Below are 21,924 nucleotides of genomic sequence, written 5' to 3'. Positions count from 1 at the left end.
TAGAAAAAAATCAGAAAATTGAACATAACAAAATGAAATTCATGGTAGAAATACTTTGATTTACGTACTATAGTAGAGATTTTGATTTATCATAGATAAAACTTTGTTCTTAGGTAATCATATTTAACTTTAGTAGACTGTTGCTAACATTAGTATTTTTTGGTAGGGTTTTTAGCCAACTTTAAGCAGTTTACTGAATGTTATGTTACTTTACGTAACCAGGTTTATTACGTTTAACGTAAAGAACAATATAATTAATTGGCGATAATACCTAATTGGATTTTACTTTATCCTACTAGACAGATGAATACAATTATTTTGCTGTTGGAAATGTTTGTTAGACCTATGCTTCAATTATAAGGTAAGGATAATGTTGTAAGGTACATCTTAGATAATATAAAAAGATTCGCATGAGTGGAAACAAATCTACTCATCAAATAACAGTAAAATATATTATAAATACTCAAACCAAACAGTATTTGTATTGTTTCCGTATGTGAATCTTATACGGTAACAATTTTAATGCACCAGATGCGCATTTCGACAAATTATGTTTTGAAATCACGAATATGAAAACGAGCAATCTTTCTTCCCTGATTTCATCCCCTCTTTTTAAACTAGCAAAACTACCTAGCTACTGCAATACAATCATTTTGTTATCTAAACTGAACTACATTTATGGGTTACCACATGTTTCTCTACATATCCGGTGGATAAAATCTATGAAATTTTTTTTTATATTCCATATATATATATATATATATATATATATATATATATATATATATATATATATATATATATATATATATATATATATATATATATATATATATATATATATATATATATAAGAACAGTGAAAACAACTTATATGTAATTAAGTAATGTTAAACATGTTATAGAAAGGTGTCCTATGGTTTGTGTCTAATATGATTTTTATCCAGCTAGTTGTATTCTATTCTCCACACCGCTGGGGAATTAAAAGCACAACTTGTCAGATAAAAATCACATCATATAACAAAACACAGGAGTTTCTATATTATTGAACACATTTATTGTACATGTTAAGGTAGAAATTCTCAAGTTGAAGTTTTATTAAGAGAGACAGCTACAACGAAAACTATTTTCTAAATCATTAAAGTCACCTGAATGTGCTTAATAAACTGAATTAATATAACAAAACCTAATTTCTGAATCCATCAAGCAGATACTTGTATGTTGGTTATAGATAGATGTAATCGTAAATACTAATCTATGAATCGTTCATGTTAAAATTGTATGTTGTTAATATCTTTTTTTAAAAAATGTGCAACACCTATATTCTGAATCAATCATTAAATCTATTGATATTCTGAGTCAGTGTTTGTATCATCATCAAGGTCTTCTGTAGTGCTTCTCCATCCGTCCACTGCTCCCATATCGGGTGATCAAAATAAAACACAGCAGATTGGGCATACTCCCCGTTCAGGTTAGAGACGAGACAGGACCTGTACCACCAAGCGCCGTGATAGGATTCAGCACAGTGACGACGACCGATGTCATTATCCTGATCTTTAGTGGAAAATTTCATACCATTGTGATAATCCAAACCGTCACCTAATAAGAGTATTGATAACATTGATGTTCATACTTATTAGAAGAATTATCATTATAGTAACTTTAAGCACAGTTGTCAACACTGTATGGCTGCCACTGCCCTCGACCATATAAGTTGAATTTTATGGGTAACATACAAATATTTCATAAATGTAATATTTTTGGCAAAATAAATAAATAAATAAATAAAAATAAAAATCAAGTTTTCATGAAAAGGTGATTGTAATTTAAAAATGAACAAGTGATTTTAAAATGAAAGGCGAATAATCTGGCCACTGTGATAGTTTTTATAAGAATGCTGCTTCATATATATATATACGCTACGGAGCATGTCACGTGACCACCTGGGCCACGTGTTTCGTGCATGGGCAGAACGGTGGCAGATGTGCAAGACTACTTAAAAAAAAATAATGCACACTGAAACATTTTCATCACCCCTCTTATAGGGCTCACGGTGGATGTGACCGGTCAACAGGGGATGCTTACTCCTCCTAGGCACCTAATTCCACCTCTGGAATTTCCAGATGTCCGTATTTATGCCCTGTTCACAGATTTGTATTATTTAAAGTTTATATGAGATCGATCACTGTTCGTTATCTTCACCCTTTTTCATTCGCCAATTAAATTCTTCCACTGCAGAATAAAAGTTTGTGGTTGTGATCATGAATGTTGCCAAGCACAGGCTCTTCAAGCCACCACGTATTTCGGAAGATAATTCTGAATCAACCCGTCGACGTCGGTTACTTAAACTTAAATTTGCCAACATTAGTAACATCCTTAATCATAAAAAGCCTAGTCTTGCATTCCAACATATAAGTGGAGTTGAAATCTGCACCCTGCATTTCCTAGAGATATTCCCAAACTATTGCTTCCAGACTTTACAATTTTAAAGAAACCTTAAAGTGTTTAGATATTGAACATCTAAAACAAAACCCTCTTAAGTGTTCTTGCTCTTTCTCTTCTTTCAACACCGTCCCGTTGGAGACTTCATTACCGATGATATTAATATAGTTGAAAATGAAGATCTGAAAGCGATCATCTTAAAGGATCCTGAATACAGGGAGCCCCAATCTTTCAATGAAATATGGAGATAACGAACAGTATTCAAGCTCAAAAGTCCATTAAACAATACAAAATAGGAGCAGAGCAAACACGGACCTCCAAACATCAGAGGTGGGATCAGGTGCCATGGAGGAGTGAGCATCCCCTGCTAACCGGTCACACCCGCCGTGTGCTCCTTGTCATAATCGGGAATTAACGGAAAAATCCGTCGACAATTCAGTGTGTAAATAATGGCCTAACAATTAGTATGAAAAACGTCAGTCAGCATTTGACTCAATGATAAATTGTATTTGCTGACAAGGTCATTGTATCGACCATAGAACTTACGAAATGATGACTTTAAACGAGACAGCTTATATTCCTGTTTCATCAATTTATCTGTCAATAATTTACCTCGTTTTAGAAATTGTACATACGTAGAGCATGCTCTTGCGTATCGAATCAACTGAGAGATATATACCCCGTATGCAGGTGATGAAGGTATATTGCAGCAGAGGAAAGGGAAGTTGACGATTGAAAAGTTAAAGTCATCACGTTTATCATAAAGCTTGGTTGTTAGATTACCATTAACGTCTTTTTCAAGTAAAATATCCAAATATGAAACAGATGTGGCAGACTCTGTGGTATCTTTTATTTCAAGTTCACTAGGATATATCGTATCGACATAAGAATGGAAATAGCCATTGTTAATTGACAATACGTCGTCGATATATCTAAATGTCGAGTCGAAGGCCACAGCAAGTGTTTTCTTCTTTTCACGTACAATATTTTGGACAAATTCTGCTTCATATGAATACAAAAAAAGGTCTGCTAATAACGGGGCGCAATTGGTACCCATGGGAATTCCAATAGATTGTTGGAAGACCTGGTTTCTAAAAACCACATAGATATTGTCAATCAGAAACTCAAGCATCTTTTCAATGTCAACTTCAGGTGACAATGTCAACAATAGGTGACAAAACTTCATTTCTTCTATGAATGCTGTCGAAGATTAGACCAGACGTTTGGAATAATAATAAGAAGAGAAAGACCAAAACACTTTGTCAGAATGGATTTTATTGTTTTAAATAAATATTAGAAAGTTAAAAGGCAGAATGCGGACCATCTATCCTTCCGTTTTTACTAAATCGGAGGTAATAAAATAAATGTAAAGACTACTTTAACAATATGTTACTTACAAAAAAATTTAATGCTGTGAAGGAAAAACTTCACACGTACTGTGCCACAGCATATTCCAGAAGTGGTGTAAATAAGACGGGCTTACTAGGAAACTCCAAAGTACTTTAAGAAAAATTAACACTCCCAATTTTTCTAGTGAATAACACCAAAACGTACGAATTTTCTACACTTAATACAACCATTCCGCACGATAAATTGAAAAATAGGCTTCTTGATATCATTTCCAATAAAAATGGAACTCGAGTAAAATTGTTTCTTGTAAATAGTCATCAACTAAATTACTTTGTTGTAAATCACTCTGATTCAACACAAAAGTACCCTGAAGTTGATATAGAATGCTGGAGTTTCTCATCGAAAAAAAAATTATGTAGCCTTCAGAGACCAGGTATTCCAATAAGATGTTGGAATTGCTATGGGCACTAATTATGCTAATTCATTAGCCGACCTGTTTTTATATTCCCTTGAAGCAAAATTTATTCAAAATTTCTGATGAGAAGAAGAAACAAACTCCCGTGGCCTTCAACTAGACATTCAGATATATATCGACTACGTTAAATTAATTAACAATAGTTACTTTCATTCATATGTCGACTTAATTTATTGCAGTGAACTTGAAATATAAGACACCTCATAGTCTGCCACATCTGTTTCATAATTGGGTGTTTTATTGACTATAGACTGACTACTGACTTTCATTGCATCGAAGATTAATTTTTCTATTTTGATAAGACATCATACCTGCAGTTCCATTGTACCCGGATACTGTCATACGGTATTTATCTGCCTCATTTCCGATATAAAACGTGGAATACTCAGCAAACGCTGTTTCTCCGTTAAATCTCTGGAGATTAACACGGAGTTCTTGGTCCTGATCTTTGGTTAAAGCATGGATTGCATCGTTTCCTGTGTTAATTTTGGGAAAAAAGTATTAAAAAGTTTGATTGAACTATTGATTAAGGTAAGTTTTTCTTTAACTTTTTATATTGTAAAATAAAAGTTTTATTTAACATTTCAAATTGAAAAGAAATAGACAAATATAATCACTGAGGGTAAAAGATCTGGGCTTAAGCTAAGAAAGACAATCTCAGGAGTTGGACCATTTAAAGGGAAGATATGTTTTTTTCCATAGTAACGGTCTTTTTGAATTTGTATACTTGCCCTTCTTCTTATTTTTGGAAATTTGAAGTACTCTAAATTATCAGTTGTTTCTTCATGTACTGCAGGGCTCGAATGATTGATTAATTCGTGTAAATGTAACTAGAGAGGACAATCGAAAGTACTTTGAAAAAAGTTTTGGGTAAATATGATGGAGTAAAACGATAAATATTAAGTTCATTTATTTATTTTTTCTTAAATGTTGGTTCAAAAATACAAAGTAAATGATGATAGCGTCGAATAAATAATGCAAAATAAGTCGGTAAATGAGAAATTTTACATTGACATCCACAAAAAAGTAACGAGTACTCGACTATCGTTCAACCAAAGTATCTGACGTAGTTGTCTGAGTAAAATTGACATCCCTAAAATAAACATACTATCTTGGTTATCGGAAATAAGTGACAATGAAAGAAAGATCAAAGTTTCAATAGACCCCTCTTTAAATATTTCAGATTCTTAAATTGAAAGAATTTAAACAATTAATGTTAATTATCTTTTGTTTAAAATGTCATACACTTGCAATCTTTAATTTTCAAACATATTAAACATTCACAGCATTGTAATTATTTTTTATAGCTATTTTTCATGGATTGCAGTTCACCATTGTCAACACAATGTTCTTATTGCATGTATTTAAAGTTTATTAGAACTTTTTATAAAATCTAGAAAACAGCATTGCTTTAAAAAGTATTTTAAAACGTGTGTTTTAAAAATTCAGTAATCTACGGTATTAAAGGTATATGATCCATATGATTGGAGAGTTTTAATAATTATTTTCGATTACTAATTATTTTTATGAAATTACCAGTGATATTAATCAATGGGAAGGAGTCAGACACAATACCAATAAAAAAAATACCTATCCAATAGTTTTTAGAGGCATTCCCAAATCCCTCTTTATACTCTTTCCATGTCCTATAAAAATCCACGTCGCCATCTTCTCGTTTCTGAATGACCTGTAAAGAAACATTCGTTGATTTATGAACTGCTCCCTGTCAAAGATATACGATTATAAAACATAGACTGATAGATTGCTCTTTATCCCTATTCAGACTATTTCTAAAATACTGATTGACTAAGAACAGATGACATTCCGTTCTGAATATTTTTAACACACAGTCTTCAAGCAGGGGGTGTATAAACATTGGGCGGGAGATTCTGTTCTGTGTGAAGCTATTGTAAAAAAAAAATATGACCCTTGATGCTTGGTAGATTAACTAATTGCTTGGCTTCAGATCTAGTTGTAGTCTTTCGGTTGCAGTTCCTAAGAAAGGAATTAGGAATTTAGACAATTCTGATTCTGTGCTGATATAACCATGTAAATTTTCCAGTTTCATACAAAATGAGAAACTCATATATATATATTTAAGAAATAAATAACAATGTTAAAAAGTTCTCTTGGAAATGAACTTGGTTGGTCACGTGATCAAATCCTGTGAAGCCCGAAGGGCTTCTCAGAAGATTTGATCACGTACCAACCAAGTTCATTTCCCAGAGAACTTTTTAACATTGTTGTTTATTACTTTTATTTACATTTGAGACGAATATTCTAAAAAGAACTGCATTTATTACACGAACGGCCCGCCGTATTGCTACGTTGTGACGCGCAATGACCTAGAAGCTGTTTGGTCTTGAGAGTTCGCCTCGCTCCAACATTTGAATATTTACATTGATATTCAGCAGTCCATTTCAGGAAATATCTGTTCATAATGAAAAATCCATGATCGCTACTGAGAATAATCTTACTATTATTGTATGAGTTCTTAATATATGAAGTCAAAAGCGGTGGTATCGTCTTCAGTTTACATACCTTCAAAGGAATTTCGGGTTAAAAAGGTAAGCGTGATTTTAGGCTAATTAAAAACATTCTTCACATCGAAGAAAGAACTAATGAATATTTGTTGAACGAAGAAAAACATATGTTTCAATAATTTTATCTTTTTCATCGCTTTAACGGCTTAGAAGTTCCGAAACCAGTGTCACCGTGACAGAAATATGTAGACAAGATATCATCTCGCTGTGTGATTCGGTTACGCCATGACCTCTGACCCTCTAATAAGTTCATACAGAATTGAACATATTTTCTCTTCAATACGTTCATATAAGAAAAATATTTGCAATATATATATATATATATATATATATATATATATATATATATATATATATATATATATATATATATATATATATATATATATATATATATATATTATCTTCTAGATCTTGCTGGACCTTACGCATGCATGAAAAAAGACAATCCAATTTTATTTACACTTCCTAGTTATTGCAAATGAACGTTTTAATACCAATGAATTATTTAGCTTTACTATAGATAACCACGTCTCTGAAACTGTTTTGGGACTGTTGCCAAACATCGTACTGTATCGTTATCCTGTATGTATTGAGGTAATGTTAAAAAATAAACGATAGATCCATCAAAATGGTATTTTATGACACTAAACTGCTAAATGTATTTCTAATTCACAAATTTTAAGATACCTTGGTCAACCGAGACCATATATATTGAAAATATATATACGAACTATAGCGTGATAGAGTGACTTACCAGAATTTCCTATGCCCTATAATGGGCACTGCTGGTAAATAGTTTATCATTGTAACCAAAAATATTTGTTGAAAAATCATAGAATAACACTTTAAACTTGTTTTAACTGGTACTGTTTTTCAGAGTCTATAAGCTAATATTTGTTTATGCATAAGAACGTAGAACGTATGTAGGTAGAGGGGTGGGTGGGTCAGAGTATACATATATTTTGGAAATATTTTAATTTTTGTTTAACACGTAGCACTATGTTTTTCAATATCCAAGAGCAAGAGCAAGCTCTACGTATGAACAATTTCTAAAACGAGGCAAGCTATTGACAAAGAAGTTGATGAAACAAGGATATCAACAGTCTCGTTTGAAGTCATCTTATCGCAAGTTTTACGGTCGATACAATGACCTTGTCAGCACATACAACCTATCACTGAGTCAAATGCCGACTGACATTTTTCATACTAATTGTTAAGCCATTATTTATACACTGAACTGTCTACGGATTTTTCCATTTTTTCCCCTATCATGACAAGGAGCACACTTCGGGTGTGACCGGTCGGCAGGGGATTCTACTCCTCCATGGCACCTGATCCCACCTCTAATTTTGAGGTCCGTGTTTGCTCTGCTCCAAATCTGTATCGTTTCATAAGACTTTTGAGATTGAATACTGTTCGTTATCTTCATATTTCATTCATTAATTGTTTTTATTATTAAATTTATAGTAAAAAAATTAATACCATTTGGGTATTTAAATACTTATTCAGAAGAGTTGTGCGTTTTTCAAAATTAAGCGGTTTCTTCGCGAATTCGGTCTCGAAATGACCGCAAATATTTACCCTTCGTGTAAGTCTTGCGCCACATTTAAATATGGTATGATTGAGAACCCTAAGAAGGTTTCGTGTGGAGTCTGAACTCGATTTCGCCACCAATCAGGGTAGATGTCGTACCTTAAAATATGGATTTCTTTATAATTTGATAACTCTACCGTAAATTTGATAAACTGATGGATGGTGTTCTCAAACGAAATGAATGCCTCGGGGGCTATTGTGTCATTGCACCCACTTCATCTCTATATCGTCAATGAAAAGCAACCAGCTAAGGAGCCTAATCGGTGCTTGAGGTAAGAAGTTGCGCTCAAGTCTGCCCTTGAGAATATTGACATAAGATGGGGCTATTTTGGTTCCTACAGGAGTGTCATTGACTTGTAGGTAATGTTCTCCATTAAACATAAAATTATTACACTTGAAAACATGGTCAAGGAACTTGGCAAAGGACTTCTTAGAAGGAGTTTGTACAGATCTGCCTTTTCTAAAGGCCTCGATGCCCGTATCTTGCGGAATGTACAAAGATGTGACGTCCATAGTCACTAAAAGGGAGTGATCTGGAAGGCCAGTCGGGGGGTCTTGTTAATAAATTCCCTGAGATAAGATGGTAAACTCGCTACATGTGGAAGGAGATGTAAATCAATGTACTCAGAAATGTTCTCCGTGGACTGTCCGATTGTGCTAACTATAGGACGACCTGGTATGTCTTTTTTATGTATCTTAGGAAGCAGCTAGATAAAATTGTCCTGGTGTACAGTCAATGGGAAAGAGTGTCTCTTAGACGTGGATACCAATTCAAACATTTCGTCAAGTGATAGCGGTGGAGAACTCTTTAGTGGGATTAGAGTCCAGTTTCATATAGAAACGTTCGTCTGAGAGTTGCCTCAACTCAGAGTCTTTTACTCAGAGTCTTTTCTAGAGAAATGCTCCTTCAGTTGAAGGCTCCGAAAGAATGCTCGGGTGTCCTCTCTGACTTGTTTTTTCGTCGACCTCATGTAGCGTGGGACAGAAAAACAGTCCCTAAGAAAGAAATGAGATCTGAGATTCGGAAAGAGGAACACTTGATGTGTTGCAGCACAGGGCAGACGTCAGGAGTATGCAAGGGTTCGTCCCCACAATGATTTATGTTTGCGCTTGAAACGTTTCGAGCGGGGTTTGCGTGATTTATTCACTCTGACATCTGACTAGTTGGTCGTGGACTGTGGAACATTATCTCAAAGAATTTCTTTTTTTTGAGTCTTTTGAGATCATTTGTAAGGGCATAAAAGATGTCAATAATTTGTAAGGGCCTTATTATAGGTGTCAATAATACTGTGGGCTTCATCAAGGTCAGTTTCGGACGTACTATCAAAGAGGGATGATTCTAGGGACATGATGTCACTCTCAAATTTTCCTAACTTGTGGATATCCCGAGAAAGACAAGAGTGACATCAGTTATTTCGAACACCTTGTTATTGTTCTCGAAAGCTTTTGGAGACTGACCCTGTGTTAGGCGTAACATTTATCTAAAAAAAAAAAAAAACTGGGTATAATGTCACAAGCTAAGTAGATCTGTAAATTCGATACCCGATGTTTTGCTTTGATTGATTGCTTTGATTGATTTCTGGTGTTGTTTCTTCAGAAGTTAAAATGTTGGATTTCTTTTTATTGCCTTTTGAAAAGGGAATTAGATAGTTATATCCCTAAACAATTAAAAAGGAGCAATGAACTTAACTTCTTTAGAAAATATAGAAAATAAATACATAAAAATGAAAAGAAACCACATGTAAAGTCGAAAGATTAGACAAACGATTGAACTGATTTGCCAACGTAACCTAAGACCAAAAGATAAATTTACATAAATTTGGAAATCGATACAGAAATGCAAAATAAAAAGGAAAAAAAAAGACGAAACATAAATTGTGAAGAAAAGAATGAGAAGAACTAATGTTCCAAAATGAGGTCTAAATAAAAAGAAATAAAAACAAATGATGACTGAATTGAATACATAAATGAAAGGCATAGAAAAAAAGAAAAAAACCAAAACAGGTAAACGAGTGGATCTGAGAGGATATAGTTGGTGAAAAGACGATATAAAAAGCACTAAAACACCAACAACACTGCATATCCTATGTGTCGGATCTACTAAATAGATACAAGGTCACGGAAATGACCAGCGACACGCACAATAAAAATTTGTCAAGTTTTCAGAATGCCCTGTTCCTTTCTCAGGACATAGAAGATGTTAAAAAAGTCACATCCAGCACACAGGAAACTCTTTAGGTGGAGGTAGAAAACGTATGTCGGCTGGAAACAACTTGCTGTTAAAACAGTTAATGCAAAAATCGATCATTGTTGAATTTTTAAGAATTCCTGGTGAAATATCTTGCTGAACTGATAATCGAATAAAATTTAAAAGGAGATAGTCTTCAAATGTTGCATTTCTGTTGATACTTTTCAAAAGTAGACTCTTCCAATTAAATTCAACCAATTTTTTTCTGGTGACTACTTTTGGGGGCTGATGAAATACTATTAACATTTCTAATTAGACAAAGTTTATCCTCGACAAAACTTAAAATTTCGGCATACTGATTGTTCGAACTGATCGTTCGAATCATTTAATTGTCAAGAGCAAACAGTGTTAAACCCCGGAAATCCTGCGAGATTTAGAGCTTTCTCGACTTCGCCACAAAAGAGCGACAGTAAGTGAAATAACGGCTAGGTAATCGCTATACTAAGTATTCCTAAATTATATTTTATCAAGGGCTCAGACTTGTATAAAATTCATTGCCACTTTAAATAATTTGTATACAAAAATGACCCGGGGGCTGGAAAGGGGGAAAAGGAGTTATGTCTGCATGGTCTTAAATGTTGAAAACTCCTAAAATCTGTGAATATTAACCCAGTCGTTTCAAACTTGTAATCATTATTTACTGATCTTCTCACAACATACGTGTTTATTAACTCAATAGATCATGGACTTTTTAGTCATATGCCTAGCTAGAAAAAAAAACTGAAATGACATATCGAATTTGGTTAATTTCATTCTAACGATTAATTTTCATTTCTCCAGTAACTCCCACTGTCTTGTAAAAAGACATTTAACCACGAGTATAGAGTAATCATAAAGTCATGAAAACACTACTCACCGTCCACCCTCCTCCATCTGTCGTCATGTTACAGAAAACTTCTCTCCGTCTGTCAGGGTAAATAACGTACACTCCATCTTGTCCATTCCTGCTGGGGTCTTTTGTCAAAATCTCTAAACAATCCTTGTATAGTTTTTCTATTTAATATATAAAAAAGAGAAGAGAAATCGGTCTCTCAACTTTTTGCCAGTGCATCACATTTTGTCAAATGTTTTGTCATATATATATATATATATATATATATATATATATATATATATATATATATATATATATATATATATATATATATATATATATATATAAGACTCCAAAGTCCGATGGTCACGCCAAAGTCCGATGGTCTCGCCAAAGTCCGATGGTCTGCGCCAAACCCCGATGGTGTGATGTCTGTACGGACGACAAAGTCCGATGGTCACGCAAAAATCCGATGGCTTGTTTCCTATGAGACGCACTGCGCTTAAGTGCGATGGTGTGACACGCCAAAGTCCTATGGTGCGGAGAAACAACCAAAGTTTATGACGTCAAAATATTCCGACGTCAATCTTTGATGCCGTTGTCTTGTATCAAAAGCTATCAATTCAGTATTCGTCCTCGCATACAATTTTTCTGATTTTGCGTATTGCTTGCACTTACCAGAGTTTGTCCTCGCACACCACTCGACTAATCAGGGCTAGTTCTTGCACACTACAGGACCTATTATGGGATAGCTTTGCATCAACCCGAGAGACTTAGGGTTAGTCCTCACAGTCTATTCGACTCATTAGGGTTAGTCTCGCACCCGTCCCCGATATCTAGGTTATAGTTCTTATACACTTTTTTGACCGATTAGGGTTAGTCTCGCACCTATCCGAGAGATTAGGGTTAGTCCTCGCATATAATATTTATTTTTGTATTTTCAAAAGATCTCGGCATGGCATGGTATCGCAATTCTCCGCAGTAGTACTATGACGTCACAAACGTTAATTGTGTTCAGCACCATCTAACTTTGGCGTGTCAAACCATCGGGGTTCGGCGCAGACCATAGCACTTTGGCGTGACCATCGGACTTTGGAGTCCCATCACACTTTGGAGTCCTACATATATATATATATATATATATATATATATATATATATATATATATATATATATATATATATATACTGCAAGCGCTTTCGCCATTTTAGGCTCTTCAGGCAGTTATATATAACTGCCTGTAGAGCCTAACATGCCGAAAGCGCTTGCAGTAAATATTTTGTGCGTGTGTTTTTTTGTTGGTTTTTTTTGATTTTTGTTTTTAATACACCCAACAAAACTGTACCGGTTCTTCATTCTGTTTTTGAAATTATATATATATATATATATATATATATATATATATATATATATATATATATATATATATATATATATATATATATATATATATATAAACAAAGAATTTTATGGAAGTTTTTTACTTAAATAAAACAGTAAAATCATCTGAGTTTTCTGAACATAAAATTTTGAAAATTTTGAATATACCATAAGCATTTCTCGATGATTTAATCTGAATTATATGAAGAAAGCCTTAAAACTAATTGCAGACATAATACCTGCATGTAACTCTTTTTATTTCATTATTTTTTATGCAGTCAGATTTAGCAACACTTTTTCGCAGAGATTTTTTATAACACTTGGTAGTGTAACATGAAGGCAATATCCACTTCTTTTTTTTTTTTAAACAAACAAGCTTTGTGGCAAGCACTTTAAAAATATTACGACCTTTGAAATTTTTTTCAAAGTGCGTTAAAATTGGGATAAAATTGGGATAAAATCAACGCACTTTGAAAATTTTTTTTGAAAGTGCTTAGCATTTGGGACAAAATCAACGCACTTTGAAATTTTTTTTCAAAGTGCGTTAAAATTGTACATCAACATTTTTTTTTTACTATAAAGACACTTAACGCACTTTCAAAAAAATATGTATAAAAAAGTTCTGGACTTAGTTTTTAGTAATAGACAGCATTATTTTGTTACATTTCTTTCGAAAAACTGACGAGTTCATCTACCCTCACCGAGAAGGAAAAGAGAGATAGAAGGTCCCTCAGCCCAACTTTTTATCTTTCCTACCCAAATATATGTATTTACACAACTGGTGTGACATTGAAATATCTTCTCTCAATAAATTTGAGTTTACGTAAAATGGATGAAAAAATTGAGATAAGCTCCCTATTATATTAAACAAGAGAGGATCAAGGGCCATCTCGCTGATCTAAGCAACAATGGCCAACTGACTATACTTTGGCCAAAGTAGCTTTATATACAAATTCAAATACAATACAATAAGAAAGAACCTGTCTTTAATGCATATAAACTTTTTCATACCTCTTAATACTAATCAAATAACTGAAAAAAGGCCATCATATTGTGCGAGAATAAACATTTTTTTGAATACTTCTAAATACTTAACAAAGAACTATAAAAGGACAATCATATTGTGCGGGAAAATTATTTTCAAACTTGGGCCCCATTTTGTCGCATTTCTCGTACCTCTAATGGTCATATTTGAAAATAATCTAAATACAGGAAAAAGAATAGGGAAGTCCTAAGTACATTGTATTTGAGTTCTTTTAAAATTGAAAGTCCATTAATGTTCATTGTCATAAAATCAAAGAATTAATTAACTTTTTGCTATACTGTTGTCATATGTCCATCTGTTACCATATCTGATAATCTCTCTGTAAACAGGAAAAAATCATAATTGCTCCCTTTTCCTTAAGAAAATGCGATGTTCTAAGTCACTTATGGACCCCTACATATACCGAACTTATTACAGACTGGATAAAATTTAAAAAAAAATGTGCTATTAAACAATCATTCATTCATTTTTTTTTTTTTTTTGGAAAGATCCATTTCCCTTTTATAACATTTACGAGAACCTATGGGAACAAGACAACTCCTACAAACCTTTAAAACGTCGATATCTTTGATCCTGAAGTGACGTCATCACCGAAAAGTTATCCAACTAGGTTCAAATAAGTATCTATCCTACCTAAAATTTGCAAGAATATTGACAAAGCCGTGCACATTTTTTTCAAAGAGCGTTTATATGGTCGATATTAACGCTTTTTGAAAAGATTTTTTTTTTTTCAAAATGCGTTAACTTGGTCCAAAATTTAACGCACTTTGAAATTTTTTTTTTCAAAGTGCATAATTTTTCAAAGTGCGTTGTAACAGAGCTTAAAAAAAGATATGCATTATGCTTCCAGAAAAAGAATTGGGAAATTAATTCTACGATATTTTGTATTCTATTTCTGCAGAGATGTGATTGAAATCAACTGTTACCTTTTAACAGGTTGGAGAGAATACTCGAAATCGGGTATTATCCGTGAAATCGCGTATAGTCCCCGAAATCGGGGTATCGTTGTATCCGCGAAATCGGGTATAGGCGGTGTAATCACCTTATAAAACTTAAACAATGGGATGGCGCATTTTGCCGAGTCAACTTTCACCTAGAGACAAATGTTATCTAAAGGTATCAGTAGTCAAATAACAATTTGGAAGTCTGAATTAATGCGCATAGGACAACGAATACCGGTGGAGCTTAGTACATTTCATGATCTGCACCCAAACAAACGTTCGTTTTGCTTTTATATTTTATATAATGTTAAATGTATTTGCGTCTTCTTCATGTTCATACCCAACACAACAGAACTATTAAATATCAGAAGTCTGGAATTTATAATATTTCCACATCATTACGACAAACATGAACATTTTGTAAATAATTCAATTTATATGGAAACACATTTCACACACAAAATAATAAACAGGGGGTTTTCTATCGTATTTAATTATGCGTCATTAATTGCTTTAACATTCATCTTGTGCATAAAAATAATTCATTACAAAATGTATAAACTATTTAATGGTTAAAATGTTTCAAATTACGGCAAAAACTAATATAACGCGTAAATCATTTAGTATTTTTTCACAGTGGGGGGGGGGGGGGGGGGGTTATGAATCTATTTTCATCAGTTGATTTTTTTTTGTCGTTGAATAGCATTCCTTACATATATCTTGTACCAGTACATATGTTTTATAAACAGAGAATGACAATTAAAGCTAATTCCCAGAAGTTATAAAAGGCCGCAGGCGACATATTCTTTCTTATTTTTTTTTTAAATTATTAAAATTTCCTTTTGATTCAACATGCCTCCAAAGTTTTAGCAAAGACAATGATGTTCTCAGCAACATAGCTTGTGAGAGAAAATAACTGTTGATTATTTAATTTCGCTGAGTCTGCAATATTTTACCATTTTTCGGCGACTTTAGGGGACGAAAGTGAATAGCTATAACGGTTGTTACTAGCTGCTTACATTAATTATTTCTTGTCTGGACTATCTCGGTCAAGCGAAAATTAACCTCGAATGTGTTATGCATGTGTCCAAGAGAAACATCCCTCCCCTTTCAAAATAATCAAATTAAATGTAAAATCTTATTGTAGAGTTTTGTGCTAAACGTCATTGAATGGTATATATTCATTGTATGATAAAGAGATCTATTCATCTAATAAAAATCATATTGATTCCCTATTTTGCCCTCTTGAGTGAATAGAATTCTTCATATCTCCAAAACATTCATGCAATAATTGTTTATATACCGAAACAGTATGGGGTTAAAATAGAAACCTGTTATTTTCTAAAACATTCGAAAAGTTTTGAAAATAACTAAACTTCATGTTTATTTTTTAACACATTTTTCACCATAGATGAATAATAACAAAAAGTGATAACCATGAGTAATAAGTATCACAGATTACAGAAAAGACAGGAAATTATGAAGTTTTAGTTTTTGAACACTCCACTTCAGTTTGTTCATATGTATGAAAAGTAAAAACAGTATATGTGAAAACTTTAATATATATTTCATATTTGAATATTAGCTCTATATTGAGAATGTATAAAAAGCACATGAAAAAATGTGCGAATTGGATTTTTTTATTTATTTATATGAACCAAGCCCCCCCCCCCCCCCCCCCCCCCCCCCGCTAAACGAAAATCCTTTTAACAAGACATCTCGTTCTCAAATTCCACACAAACACACACAGGTAAAATAACGTCGCTTGCATCAATCAAAATGCAACCAAAACATTGGCGAGTTCTTTGAATGAAAATCTTCATGGTAAACTGACATTAAAATATTTTCTTTAAAAAATACGCACCTCCCCCTTTCCCCGCAGGAATTGCAGAACTGTATACATACACCATAGGAGAAACTGATGATTTTACTAAAGATTCTTTACCTTTATCAATATACATTGTATTAATTTTTAAAAATGTATTTAAGTTTACATGCATGTACACATGTAGATATTAAAATTATTTCATTTTATATCATTTTTCAACCTGCTTTTCCTTTGTTGTTGTTTTTTTTTATGTTTGTTTGTTTTTATTTTATTTTTTTTCCCTTACGAAAACGTCGGTATTCTATATCGATGAGAAATACATGTACTTACCAACTGAGGAATAATTTAAATTTAACGTGAAAGGGACACCATACCTTTTGAAGTAAAAAATACATAACACAGGTTAGTCGTTAAATTTCTTCAAAGTTTTACATTTTGTGAGTAATGCACAGGTTAAGAAATTAAGCTTGGGGAATAATTTATAGGGAAATAAACACAGACGACATGTAGTTATTTGTTTTTAGAACTTGTACTGAAAAATAATGACGCCACCGTGCCTTCTTTGCTACCCCAGCAGTGTTTGTCGTGTGATTTTAAACTTGTCAGACAACCATTTAAAATGAGTTCAATAAAAATAAACTCCCAAGATACTGATGTACAAGTAACACTAACTGACACAATGCGCCGTTGCTTTATTTTTCTGTTTTTACAGAAAGATGCACGGTATACCCGATTTCGCGGATTCAACGATACCCTGATATCGAGGACTATACGCTATTTCACGGATAATACCCGATTTCGAGTATTCTCTCCAACCTGTTTAAAACAGGTACATATTTACCCCCAATACAAATTTCTTCCTCAGTACAGGAATGATTCGGACAATTGCCCGCCAAGTGCTGAAATTAAATCAACTCAAAAGTTGTGATTCCTGTAATATCTAATTCGTTCATTATTAAGATCTCTACCCATTTCTTATTAAGCATTGCACACATTTTCTTACCTTTGGAATACTTTCCCGATCGACATGAATGGTGTGGTTGTCGGTTATTACATGACTGGCATTCTTGATGGCAAATCTCGTGTTTAGTTGACATGTCTTTTTTTCTTTAAACCAATCTACTGAGCGACAAAAACTAAACATGTAACAAACCATCGTGCACATTGCAATGTCAGCATTGGTCAAAAAGCTAAATCCAGGTACTGAGGAATTTTCATAATTGCTAGTGATCAAAGTTTTTTGGGTCGATTGGGTCGAAGCACTGAGAATAGCATGTCTGTAACAGAGATAGGATTTGTCCAATGAGGTACACACATATAGCCAAAGGACGAGCAGCTGATTTCATTTCAAGATTTTTCTTAAATAATATAGCGATCAAATTTCGTTGTTTGTGGGCTTTCTTAAGACAATCAACTGTATTTGATCCCTACACTTCCATGAGATTTTATTCAATGGTTTAGATCTGTTTATTTATTATTGAAAAGGACTCACGTGATGGTTTCAGTGATTGTGTTGTTCAATAATGTTTTAATAATGTAATAATAATAATAATGTTTGAAAATGAGGGTGTCCTAAAGTCATGTATAACTCACTTTTTCCATTTAAAATACGTCGCTGTGATTAATGAAATATTTGAAATTCTTCCCGAGTATTTTTGATACAATCTATATACTAAATATTTGAAAATTTATCCAAATAGACTTAACAAATATATGTACCAGATTTCCAGGCAACGATCAATATACGTTATGAATTCAACATAGTTATGAAAAAAAAAGCTGTAAAAAAGAGGAAGGTTTGCTATCTGTAACACCTTTTTGCTGCCTACATTGACTTCAATGACAAAGTTCAATATATATAAACAATATTTTCCTCCTTAAAAATTGCATGATCCAATTTTGTTTGGTTGACGAATCTGAAGTATTCTTATGGCAAATGGCCATAAAATGATATACAATCAGTCCGTATTAGCGGCTAGGCAATAGGAAAAGATAAGAAAATTGGTGTCTTTTTCACATGTCTTTACCGCCTTTAACCATCACCAAAATTTGTAAGCAAGTTTCTTATTAACATATAAATTGAATACCAGCTAATGAAAATGCTTAACGCATCTAAATAAAAGCACTTTGCTTCATTCAAACAATAAGAAAACACTACTTATACATAGTAAAAGCTATCAGCATATGTAGATTATTACATATTATAAACTTTCAGTTAGAATCTATCTGTTGATATAACAAGAATAAATATAAGCCATGCAACTCCACTAAAACTAAAAAATGTAACTTTTTACTTCAAATTTTGAGAATAACTTGGATTTCCAGACGTAGAATAAAAACAAAGTTCTTCTAAAATACAGATATAATAATGAGCCTTACAAACAAAATATGATATTGTTACAAACCTTGTCTGCTGGAACCATAGCATATTGTAAATGTGGTCTTTCTAATTTTCTTATCGCCTCCAATTTAGTGAAAACAGAAGGATAGATGGTTCTCATGTTGCATTTTTACTTGCCAACTAAATATATTGCCAACTAAAACTTGGTCCCACCCTATCCAGAGGGCTTTGATTTGTACAAATTTGAAGTTTTGCTATCTGATGATGCATGTGTATAAATATGCCTTATCATTACTCCTGTTCGTAAAAAGAAGTTTTTAGATTTATTTTCCTTATATTTTCCCACATAGAACGTTGATCACTATTCTGTTTCTACCCTAACCAGGAGACCATTATTTGAATAAACTTGAATATAAACTATGTCATAAAGCTTCAGATAATTTTCACTTTTCAGCCAATGGATCATGAAAAGATTTTCAAATGACACCAGCAAATTTTCAGTACTTCTTAATTATTTCCCCATGAAAGCAAGCACAACCCTTCACATGGTGAGAACCTCGTAAGTTGTTAGAACTTGTGTTCAAACCATTTGTATATTTTTTACAATAAAATATGTTCAAACCAACCCTTCATTAGAACAAACTTGGATCTCCATTACCATCTAGAGGATACTCTGTGCCAAGTTTGGTTGAAATTGCACCAGGGGTCCTGGAGAGAAAGATAAAAATGTGAAAAGTTAATTAACAATAGCGATAACACCAAAGACAACCACGACAGACAACAGAAAGATTTGATCAGAAAAGCTCAATTGAGCCTTTGCCTCAGGTGCGCTAAATAGTTTATTTATGAATTTAGAAATGATTTTTATTAAAATTATTATAATCTTTTTTCATAGTATATCTTTGCATTTTGTAAAATAAAAAAGAACGTAATGCTTAGATTTTTGAACCAGGGTAAAATAAATATAATTCTCAAATACGACTTTTCTATTTGAAATTTTTTGCCTTGGATTTTTGGCTTAGGAAACAAGACGCCTGCCAGATATTTAAAGCCGAAAATCTAAATAAACTTCTTATTGATATTATCTAAAAAGAAATATGACGATGTCGAGTAGTAACCATGCCCAAAAGTCCAAATACACAAAACAAATTTAGAGCAGAGCAATCACAGACCCCTGAAAACTTCAGGGGTTGGGTGCAAGTAATGGAGAAGTAGACATCTCCAGTCTGCCGGCCACACTCGTTGTTAACCCTTTGTTTTGATAAATCCATAGACATTCAGTATGAAAGTACAGTAAAGGGAACTAATTTTCGTACAATATCGATGCTGACATTTTAAAATCCTTTCCTTGCTTATTTTCGTACTTGCTCTGTTTGCTGATTTAATGCTAGTTATCCCTATCATGATGCTACCTTTGCTGTGTTTCAAAACTTCTACCGGGAATAGCATCATGCTAGCAGAAGTAGATAATCTAATATTAGCATTACAGTTCTAAGCATTCAAAATGCTTTTTATTATTATCTTATTAAAATATTTGCTATATTATTGATATTTTCATTGCTTAAATCATTTTTTCTTTGCCTGTTTTTATTTCATTGCTAGACAAAAACCTACCAATTCTTTGATGGTAGTAAGCCATTGCTGATGTTCAGTAAGTCAATACTAGTTACATTTTAGGAATTTAGTTTCCCTTTAATCAAGAAACACATTATTTGATTCACCTTGATTTGTACATATCTGATATAACTAAAGTTGAATATCATATACTGATAAAGTTTGATGAAGAAAATAGCACTGTTGCTATGGTAACTTACCGAGAAGGGAAAACGTACAATTTTGTTAACTTTATAGCAATATTAAAGCAGTATATGGTAGCTTCTTGCATCAAAAATTGAACGTCAGGTTAGTTGTTCATAAATAGCAATCATAAAAGTTTTGGGAATCTACATCAAGGGTACATTTACAAGGAAAAAAAATCAGCTTTTTATGCATTTTTACTATAATTTCAACTTAGAGAGTTTGGAGAAATTCTGAGACTATGCGTGCCACAGCTCCTATATTAAAATTTTCATTATAGAGAATGGCTTTTAACATGTAGCATGAAGAAAGTAGGACTTTGAAAAAAGAAAAATGATGCTTTTTCCATGTGCTTGTATAACATTTGTCACTTGAGGAATATTATATCTGTCGCCATTTCATCTATAAAAGATTGTAATTTGTCTGAAAACAAATTCTATTTGAAATCTTGACATGCTACAACTGATAGTTATTTATCAAAGAGCACAAAAAATAGAAAGCAACAATTAAATCAATAAAATTAAATATCCTCAATACAAAGACGAGATGCCTTTGTGCATATTTGCAATTATGGTGTTTTAATTTTCAAATTAAAAAAAAAATGTCTAGCTTAAATTTTCCACATTTGTCGAGAACGTTTGTCCATATCATATACACTGGCAGGTTATCCTGAATATCTTTCTGTACAAACCAATGTCCTATATGTTGCTGAATGCTAAGATAAAGAATACAGTCTTTGTATTGTTTTGTGTATGTACGTGTGTGTTTATATGTTGTTTCAATAGTATGCTGGATAATAATCCTAAATGTTCAAAAATATTCCAAATATCACAATACATTGGATACACACGCGAAACAGTTCTGTTGATTATTTAATGCCAAGAACCGGTTACATCTTCGTATTTTTTACTCTTGTAGATAAAGTTTATTTGAAATTGTATTCGTGTGGTTTTTGGAGATAGTCAGCTTGGCCATGATATAGATATATTATCATATGATGTAATGTCAATATAACTCTAATACTGTTGCATAAAGACCTTAACATGTGTATGATATAAATAGTTGAATTGTTTCAGTGCAGAAGAGAACTAGGAGGATGCATGATGATCCAAGAACAGAAATAT

At 32.8% G+C, this 21,924-nt stretch overlaps 1 protein-coding gene across 1 annotated transcript; it reads right to left on the bottom strand.

The window, feature by feature from the left end:
- Nucleotides 1-1,330: 1,330 nt before the first annotated feature.
- Nucleotides 1,331-11,613, bottom strand: LOC133185691 (ficolin-1-like). Its single transcript, XM_061320994.1, has 4 exons — nt 11,511-11,613; nt 5,858-5,954; nt 4,579-4,743; nt 1,331-1,599 (listed from the first exon to the last, which is right to left on the bottom strand). Exons 1-4 carry the CDS (start codon nt 11,535-11,537, stop codon nt 1,331-1,333), a joined length of 558 nt encoding a protein of 185 aa, XP_061176978.1. The 5' UTR covers nt 11,538-11,613.
- Nucleotides 11,614-21,924: the final 10,311 nt, after the last annotated feature.

This window comes from Saccostrea echinata, unplaced genomic scaffold (genome assembly GCF_033153115.1).
Source record: "Saccostrea echinata isolate AGI-Se365-2 ecotype Australia unplaced genomic scaffold, CSIRO_AGI_Sech_v1 ptg000012l, whole genome shotgun sequence".
NCBI lineage: Eukaryota > Metazoa > Mollusca > Bivalvia > Ostreida > Ostreidae > Saccostrea > Saccostrea echinata.
The sequence above is the reverse complement of the archived record's forward strand: the minus strand, read 5'-3'. Positions and strand labels throughout refer to the sequence as shown.

What these genes read in the sequence shown, in the direction of transcription:
- LOC133185691 (XM_061320994.1), bottom strand. Translation starts at nt 11,537, where the DNA reads ATGACGACAGATGGAGGAGGGTGGACG. An exon ending in CTCTAAAAACTATTGGATAG is followed by an intron (nt 4,744 to 5,857) that starts GTATTTTTTTTA and finishes AAATTAACACAG; the next exon opens with GAAACGATGCAATCCATGCT. An exon ending in CGGGTACAATGGAACTGCAG is followed by an intron (nt 1,600 to 4,578) that starts GTATGATGTCTT and finishes TACTCTTATTAG; the next exon opens with GTGACGGTTTGGATTATCAC.